Source organism: Lactuca sativa, chromosome 3, assembly GCF_002870075.4.
Source record: "Lactuca sativa cultivar Salinas chromosome 3, Lsat_Salinas_v11, whole genome shotgun sequence".
NCBI lineage: Eukaryota > Viridiplantae > Streptophyta > Magnoliopsida > Asterales > Asteraceae > Lactuca > Lactuca sativa.
The window spans coordinates 109093484-109103669 of record NC_056625.2 but is presented as its reverse complement, the minus strand read 5'-3'; the positions used below and the strand labels follow the sequence as shown (position 1 = coordinate 109103669).

At 34.7% G+C, this 10186-nt stretch overlaps 1 protein-coding gene across 1 annotated transcript; it reads right to left on the bottom strand.

Annotated features, from left to right (window-relative positions):
- Positions 1–633: 633 nt before the first annotated feature.
- LOC111897900 (uncharacterized) lies at positions 634–2055 on the bottom strand. Its single transcript, XM_052769788.1, has 4 exons — positions 1864–2055; positions 1528–1777; positions 998–1422; positions 634–954 (listed from the first exon to the last, which is right to left on the bottom strand). Exons 1-4 carry the CDS (start codon positions 2053–2055, stop codon positions 634–636), a joined length of 1188 nt encoding a protein of 395 aa, XP_052625748.1.
- Positions 2056–10186: the final 8131 nt, after the last annotated feature.

Genomic DNA, 10186 nt, shown 5'->3' with positions numbered 1-10186 from the left:
GTGCAGGAACGGTGCAATGAGTTGGTTAGAGGTATGAACATGCTACAAGATCAATGCAATGGACTGATATGCAAGAACAACATTTTGGTGGCAAATGTCAGAGCATTGAAGGATGATAATTTGAAGCTGAAAATGTACATGTTTGGAAGTTGGTTTTTCTTTGTGATTGTATTCTTTTATATTTGGTTTGTGTAGGGGTATACTCTGAAGGGTGTTTTGGTCATTTTTTTGTAATTTTATGTGATCAAGTTTGTAGTGACTTATGATGATAATGATATATGTACAATTTTATGATGCAAGTGTAATGAATGTTTTACCAAAATGGTATGAATGTATAAGAATTAACATATGAATAGAAATGGTATGAATGTGTTACCAAAATATATATTTAGAACCAATTGTACATAACCAAAATGCATATTTCATTAAGATTTGTAATATAACAACCAAAGTTTCTAAACATAACAACCAAAGATTCTAAACATTACCAAAAGGGACACATTACCATACCTAAGATAACAACCAAGTTTTCATAACAACCAACCAAAAATTTTCAACAAAATATTGTAATTATAACAACCAAGTTTTCATAACCAACCAAAATCACAAAAAACTCCATGCATGCATGACACATTACTTCTTGGATTGATTCCCACCTTGCCCTTTACAGGTCCTAGAGTTGTGTCCCTTGTTCTTGCATTTGCTACAAGTAACACTGATATGCTTCCTTGATAGCTTCTGCACTCCATCATTTGTTGGTTTTTGGGAACCTCCTTCTTGTGCAGCATTCACTCCATCACCTTGACTTGCCTTCTGCTTTTTGCTTAACCTTTCACCCTCACTTTGTCTTCTCTTTTTCTTAGGCCTTCCTACCTGAGTGCGATGTGGAGGAGGGATTAGCTTTGTGGGACATTCACTTTTGGGCCACATGGATCTACCCTTAATTGGCTCCACCTTAAAAAGAATAAGCCTTTTTCCATGTCTCTAGAAAATACACCTTGTGAACCCATTTGTAAATGTCAAGGTCAGCCTCTGGGTCTTTACTCATCTCATTCAGAGTTGCAATTGCATGTCTGCATGGAATTCCAATTAATTCCCATTTTCTGCAAGTGCATGTTTTGTTCCTAACATCAACCACATGTTGATCCTGCAAAGCTCCTGTGACTTGATACTTGTCTCCCCCATTCCACCTAGCAATGTATTGTGAAGCAACTGTTTTTCTTGCAGTTAGGATGTCTGTTGTTGTGGGTGTTAGTGGACCTTTAGCCTTTTTCATTTCCTTCATGACATTGCATATCCTCTTCATTAGATACTCCCTTATGAATTCTAAACATCCAATGACAGGTTTATCCCTTCCTTTCTCTATCTTCCCATTAAACACTTCACACATGTTTGATATCAACACATCAGAAACTGCTCTTCCTGTGTGTAAATTACCATTAAAAAACATTTAATACAATTCACATACAAGTAAAACAGTTCACTAAGTGAAAGACATAAGGATCAAATTGGAATATATAGATTTACCTGAAAAATAACTCCTTGCCCAATGTTTAGGAGGAATTTGCTTCAACCATTCACATGCCTCCTTATCATACTGACTAAACTCCTTCATCAAATGTTCAAACTCAGGAATGGTGGTAGCTGATGCACACCTCCATAAGTGGTCCCTGTACTCTGTTTGCCTCCATCTTTTCCTCATATTGTCATGAATATGTCTGATACAATATCTATGCTCAGCATTGGGAAAAATTTGCTCAACTGCAGTATGTAAACCCTGCAAAAATTAATTGTCAATCATTAGAATTAACTTACAACCACACTTTAAATGACCAAATGTATAAAAACTACTTCCAACTTTACCTTTTGCCTGTCACTTATGAAAGTAAAATTTGAGTTTCTTCCAAGGTCCAAGTCATCCCCAAGGTTATCTAAAAACCATTTCCAGCTTTCTGTGTTTTCAGACTCAACAATCCCATATGCTAATGGGTAAATTCCATTATTGGGATCAAGACCAACTGCTGAAAGGACTTGCCCAGGGAATGGTCCTTTCATGAAGGCACCATCAAAACCTAATAAGTCCCTAAGTCATGCCTTGAACTCTTCAGATTCTCCATCCCCTTCATACTCTGCATTATCATCATCACTCCCAATCAAATTTTCCATAAGGTTATCAAATAACTCATTCAATTGTTCATCAGCATTATTAACAGGGGGTGTTGTAGCCTTCTTCATCAAAAGTTGATGCCTCTTGAACAACATTTGTAGCCTCCCTAACACCATCCATCTCATCAATATGAACACAAGTTGCTGCCTCCTGAACATTAGTTGAACCATCCAGATCATCATTCTTTTCCTTTGAAATGTGAACAACCTCATCAATATAATCTAAATTAAGCCTATTGCTACAAGAACTTTCACCTATTTTGGAATTCCCAACCCTACCCCTTCTATACTCTGGTGAGAAACTATCATTCTTACTCCCAAAAAGAATCAGAGACATGAACTCACCAATAGGCTCACCATTACCATGGTTCACATTTTTCATTGGAGAATCTGCATGAACTTGACCCTCAACTTCAGCCCCTTGATCATCATTTTCTGGTAATTCCTCAATGACAACTTTACCCTTTGCATTTGGTGACATGAAGTAAGTCAATAAATTTGTCTTTCCATGCTCTGTGTACACCTCAATCAGCTTGTTATGTGCAATATATTTAGAAAGGTTGATCACATCCTGATCATTCCCTAAAGCTCTAAGACCAAATTGAAAGTCACCATTGGGTATCCTAAAATGGTAGTATATAACTGGGGATTCATCAGCGAATTCAGAATTCCGTGGGTCTGGGTAACCTAGGTCAAGCATTATGGCATCAAGTTCATGCACAGAAAACTCATCAATGTCCACATAATCAACATAACGCACTTCACCTCCAATGTACTTTATATCAGGTAATTTAGTAAATTTCCCACCGTAATGAAGCTTAATACTAAACCATGTGGGTGCACCAGCTAAAAATCAAAATTATACATGTTAACAAAGTTAGAATTTTGCATTTTTTTGTTCTAAATCAATAAGAAAATGCAAAGTATAAAAGTTAAAGAAAACAGAGCAGCTTACCATATACAGTTGATACATCAACAACTTCGTGTTTTGGTCTGATATGCCACATTACGAACACCATTTCCTATTAAACGTATGCCCTTATATGTGTAGTGTCGATTATCTTGTTTAGATAAGCAACGAGGGTTTTTTGCAGGTTCAATGGAGCAGAAGCAAGAAGGAGGGAGTTGGGGAGTTGACGAGTGTTGGGGAAAGTAAATGAGGGGTAAATGTCAATTAATCCAAAAAACCGTTTATGCAAAAATGGTCCCTAACATGAAATGACGAAATTACCCTCACGTGTGAGGCACGTGAGGGGGCTTAACAGTTCCAACTTAACGGGAGTTAAGTCCAGGGACCAAAACCACATAGAAACCACTCCAAAAGGACTATGGTTCCAAAAAACTCGTGGTTTGGACTAAAACCCCAAAATTTTGCATACCACAGGGACCATTTTTGCAATTTACTCTAATAATAATAATAATAATAATAATAATAATAATAATATTTTTATATTTTAATTAGTTTTGTTAAATAATAGTAAATCTGGTTTTAAAAAATATTAGTTAGCATCCATTTAAGTTAAATTGTTTCTAGTCGTTAAATTTATTTCATTTTGGCTTGTTTAAATTTTTTGCTTTTATATTTATTTTGTTTTTCTAATTATGATATATATATATATATATATATATATATATATATATATATATATATATATATATATATATATATATATATATATATATGTTGGAATAGTGTCCAAGGTCATTAACTATTGGTAATATTTCTAATAATAACAAGGTTCTTTTGGGTTGCCCTCAAGACCCACATTGAGTAGAATAAATAAAGGAGAAATTGGTTTATTAATTATTATGGTTAATAATTAATTAGAAGCTAATTGTAAATATATTTTGGAAATATATTATGGGAATTAATTAACAGTTTAATTAAGTAAAGGGTTGAATGTTCATTAATCGATAGTTGGTTAATCAGGAATGTTTCAGAACCTTATGGAATTAGGGTTGGATGAAAATCACTCCATCCCACATGGGAAAGGAGTGAAATTTCGTGGTTATGCCTCCATCCCACATGGGAAGGAGTACAAAACCCTAGGAGGCATCCAAGGCTATAAATAGGGTCTTAGGGATTTCATTCCTCCTTGCACCTTGGCTTGATTATTCGCTAACCCTTCTTCTTTCCCCTCTTAGGGAAGATTTCTAACCCCTTTGGGTTTGTGAAATTGACCCTTCTCCTAGTTATTTTTATTCCACTCTTTGGTGTCATTGGGTGTGATACCATTAGAGGGATTCTGGTGTAGGTCCTTTCATCCAAGCAACTTCATGGAGGTTCAAGATCTCAAGCATGGAGATCAAGGGCATCATAAGAGGTATGTTTTCTTACTTATGTTTTAGTTTTCTAGTGTTGATATAATTAGCATGAAGCTATAGATCCATAGGATGCATGTACACTTAGGTATATCGTTGTTTCGATTTTTCCTCTGCCTAGTTTTAGAGTGTATTTAATGCATAGAAAACCCAACAGTGGTATCAGAGCCATTGGTTCATGGTTATATTCACCCTAGATCCATGTTTTCTGTAAAAACTTGTTTGAAATTGAATGATAGAAGATTAATTGAAAAATTCGTAATAGTTAAAACCCTAGTCGCAGCTCACGACGTGAGAGCTATGTGCTCACGACATGAGCTCGGCAGAATTAGGGTTTTCGGATTTTTGCCATGTTTCAAATATGAAGGCTTATTAAATATGGATAAATACCTAATTTAAATTGTTTAAATCTGGAAAATAATGGATAAATATTATTTAAATGTGTTTATTTAAATTTGAATATTTATCTGATGATTGATATATATTATTTAAATGTGTTTATTTAAATTTGAATATTTATGGATAAATATTATTTAATCTTATTTTAAATTTGAATATTTATTATTTAAATAGTGATTTCAAATATTTTAATATTATTTATAATAGAGTTTTATAAATTTGAATGTTAATCCCCTCATGATTTATTAATTGTTACATTGCGTCCTTGCAGTTAATTAGAATTAATAATAGACAACTAAATTTAAAGAGTTTTAAATTTACCCCTTATATTTATATATATTAGAATTGTGTCTACTATATGTATAAGAAAGTTACAACATGCGCCCTCGTATGTTTTAAACATTGACATTGTCAGTCTTACCTCAACTAGGCTCACCCGTTCTAATGTAGGGGTTTAAGGATGTCTCCTTGATTCTTAATGAGGTCGGTTTTTAATATGCTTCGCGCTTACCACCCTCACCGCCCTATTGCATTTTGTGAATGGAGTTACCGAAAGGGTTTGATAGTGATAATGGTCAATTTGAAAGTATTATAAATACAAGTATAAAACAAAATCCCGTTTTATTAATAGAATGTGAGTTTATATTATCCATGAAAATTGCACATTCTCTTTATATCTATTGGTGGAACTCGTGTGGTTAACCGACACATCAATCTAGGATATAGTTGAGAATGATATGGAACTTGCGAATCTCAAGCGTAACTTGAGCCAGGGACCATGCGATTTTTTATGGTTAATTCTCAATCTATTTAATGTGAATCTTATGTTATCCATAAAAGTTGCACATTCTCTTTATAACATGTTGATGGAGTTCGCGTGGTTAACCAGCACGTTAATTTGAGAGTATAGGTAGAGAATGATGTGGAACTCGCGAATCTCAAGCGTAACTTGAGCCGGGGACCATGCGATTTTGTATGGTTGATTCACCATCTGTTCAATGATCCGCGGCGACCCCATCATTGAATTTGAGATGAACATAATTCGGGATTAACATGCCATTGATAGTCAATGAATCTCAAAGATCTAGGAATTTCGTAGTGATCGAAATTGGCAAAGGGCTTTGCCTACCTAAATAACTTTATGGTGTGCTTACGGCATCCCTTTACACATCATGGAGCCAAATATGGATCCTAGCCTTTTAAAATAATTTTATTTAGGGTGATTATTTTCTAAGGATAAGTAAAAAAAACTATAATAGAATTTGTTATTGAATGATGTCTATAACCTTATCCACTAAAATCTACTTCTATAAAACCTTTGAAATGATTAGCTATGAGGATGATCAATCTTGTCAAATTCGTAGTTTGGGAGTAGTTCTCATAAACGAAAGGAAAGATCATGCCTTTGTTAAAGCTATTCCTTGGTTACTTCAAACATTGCATTCTAAAGTGTTAGAAAGAGAAATTGTCAAATGTACGTTGTAAAATGACATATTGAAGTAAAATGGAATTTCCTTGAGTTAGGAGTTGACTATGGTTAGTCGACTAGTTAACATGTACATATGATCAGTTCATTCTGATTTTGATATGAACAACTTGGAATGTCCATTAAGGAGTTTAGTAGCATGTTGAGGTTTCCTTTTGGAATTAACATGGCAGTCATAGAAACTCAAACTTCAAACACTCCCATAAATTTACTATCATGAATAAAAGTGTCAAGAAGAACGCCAATTGCCCATGGTTTAACAGGCGATTAGTGTTGGTATACCTAATCTAGGCCCAAATATCTAAGACAAAGAAAGACTTATTATAAGACATGTTCTGATAGTTGCTCGTTTCCATAACAAGAAAATGACTAAGAAAGCAAACTTGCCCAAATGTATATTTGAGGTGAAAGAATCGAAACATAAAGAAGTTAGATTTGATCATGGATCACGAGCCTGTGCTACTTTCCATTGGATCAAAAGATATATTGTTCTTCAATGTTAGGTATTCAATCAAATATATGGATTTATAATGCCATCAAAACATTACTTCTAAACCTTGAGTATTTTACTAAGGACTAGTACAGACATTTGCAAGAATGTGCAGTTACTAAAATGAAGTAAGAAGACTAAGACATGGAGAAGGTAATTTGATCATGAATGCCAAGCCCTTGTTACATTCATAGGATCAAAAGACAACTTTTGTCAAAATGTTTAGTCTATGGTATTATAATTGAAATTGTTTATCCTACGATTCATGAGATAGTTCTGACTTATTTAAATGTGGAGCATTCTAACATGTTAAAAGAAAGTCATGAAACCTATGAAACTAGTATAGTAACAATAGTTCAAAGTTGATTCAAATATTTGAATAAGGTGTATTATTGTAAATGGATCGTCCAGATTAATCACAATATGTACTTATACATCCAAAGGTTTGGGTGAAATGTATTTGAGGAATCATAGTCTTGGATACATAAATGAGAAATGCATTACCAAGTATCCAGTTGGATCAGATATCATTTGACCTCGAGTCTTATGATAAATGCAAATCTTGTTTATCAAGATAGATGATGAATGCGTTACTGCGTGATGTGAGTATCTGTTGGAATTAGTTCACACTAATGGACCGTTCAGATTAACCACGATACATAGTGAGACCAACTTCGTATGAATGTGAGTCTGGAACCTCTCAGGTGTTCAAAGCTCTCATATAGCAAAGTTAAGAATCAATTGAGTAATAGGATGAGACACTCATAGTGAGAATCTCAGTCCAAACTTTATCGATCATCTAAGTGATCATGAAAGAGTTTCATGATCTATCTCCGTCCAGAACACTGCCACTAGGAAGTGTTAGTTGGATAGAGAAACAAAACATTCATTCATTTTGTACTAGATGAGTCGCGTTGTGTTTGCTAACAATTCGTGGATTGTACCATGAATAGTGTTACGAGAAGTCCTTGGTCTTGTACCAACTAAGTAGGTTCATGAAATACTCTATTGTATATGAAGTGGGATTTAGTCCTCACTACCACATATGTAAGTCTACGATTATGAGGCTTACGCTCGTCGTGAAGCGCTCGACAATCTAGAAATTTTAATAGAGATGTGTTAACTCGTTGGAGAACCCATCAAGCATTATGGATAATTCTTTAAGAATCCTTATGAGAACAAAGTGTATGTTGCTCAAAGGGCAGTCTTCCAGGTGAGGGAGCTGATTTCCAAAAGAACTAGTGGGAGCTACATTAATCTTAGTAAGATTCGAGAGTCAACCAACGAAGATCCTAAAGTTGTACATAGCATTCAATTTGGAATTGAAAGAGCTTTTAAGGAAACTGACATATTTCTATTTTTCCTTATCTGATAGAAGACATCATGGACCTAGCTATATAAGAGTTTATATTACTGAGGTAAATGAGTCACTGGTAGATAGCAATCAGAGTATACCAGCTATCGGAAGCTATGGTAGGCCCTAAAGGCTACAACATGGAAGGAGGAATTGAAAAGTGAGATTCAATACATGTATGTTGTTATTTGGTAGATCTAGCACTTGACCTTAACCCTTAGGTGCAAGTGGATCTTCAAGTAGAGACAATCATGGATAGTAACAAACACATAATTAAACCAATATAGGTTTTGAAGGATGTGTAAGCTTAACAAGTTCATTTATGGATCGAAATAAGCATCTCGCAAGATGGATCATTATTTCAATGAGAAAGTTCAAAGTGTATGAATTTCGAGAAATAAAGATGAGCCATACATATGTGAAAGCTAGTGGGAGTAATTGGATTCTTTGTTTCAATGAGAATGTTCAAGGAGTTTGAATTTCGAGAAACATAGATAAGCCATATATATATCAGTGCTAGTAGGAGCACTATAGTCATCCTTGTATTGTACATAAATAATGTATGATTCATAGGAAATTATATTCTAACTTAGCAAGTGAAAAAGCTTGGCTTGGTATGAGAATTGTTTCGCTATGATATACATAGGAGATACAAAACACGTACATATATCAAGGCGATTCATTGGATTAAGCCAAATTACGTGGAATGTTGAGGAAACTCAACATGAAGAACTTGGAAAGGTTCGTACATAATATGGCATAACATTGAGCGATGCTAATGTCCTAAGTTCTACTAGAGGTTATGAGTCGTGCCCTACATCTTTTTCTATGGGTTCGATCATATATGCCATGACATGTACCAGATCTGATGATCTTGATAGTATGGAAGAGATCATTGTAAGAGTTACATTGATGCTAATTTCCGCACTAATAAAGGCAATTCTGTTCACAGACGGAATTCGTGCTTTTACTAAATGGTGGTATATTAGCTTGAAAGAGTACCAGGTAATATACCATAATGGATTTAACATACTTGGAGTATATTGCAGTTTGTTAAATTGCAAAGAAGACTATGTGACTAAAAGAGATTCATTAGTGACATCTTTGTTGAGATTCAATCATTGATGGTCCGTATGAAGTTTCTTGTGACTTTGGGTGAACTTACCTTGAGTATGGATCCCAAGTCACACAAGCTCACATGAAACATACTCAGTAAGTACCAACACATTTGATAGTGAGTCAAATGTAAAGACATCATAGTCAATATGTCATATCGAAAGATAATCTCGTCGATCCATTCCATAAGCCGATGTCATTGACCAAGTCTGACAGTCAGACAAAGTTGTGAGGCATTAGATTTGCAAATGAATTGGCTTAAGCACTCTTAGTTTGGTTTGTTTTAAAACCCGAGAATTTTAAGTGGTATAAGTTTTAATTTGATTTGGCGATTATTAAGTGGTGATCTCAATATATGATGGATTTCGGTCATTTCAATTAGCTTATCACTGCGTTCTCACTTTTGCATGTTTGGAACTCACTTCCCGAGTATTAATTTATTCAAACATCCACAGTCGGTCATACTCTTGGAAGTAAGTAGTGATTCAAGACTATCGTGAGTATTAGTGGATTGTCCATATTAGTTGGACATAGCATAGTGATTGCGCTAACACTCATGAGTGCTTAATAGAGATTTAAGTATTGGATCAACCCACGCTTAGATATTACTTCATGGATTCAGTCACGAGTAATTCTAAGACGATAATATCTTCTATTCTTCAAACCTAGATACATGTGGGGTTTTGCTTTATGATTCTGTTATGCATTGGTCTTCTCTAACACTAACCTTAACTGGTAGCTATAAAGGGTATGTCCATGTGTGACATGATGAAATAGACAAAAACTATGTAGTCAAAGTTTATTTGTTCCTTCTGCCTTAACAGGAGAAGCAATATCTATGCGCCCCTCGGTG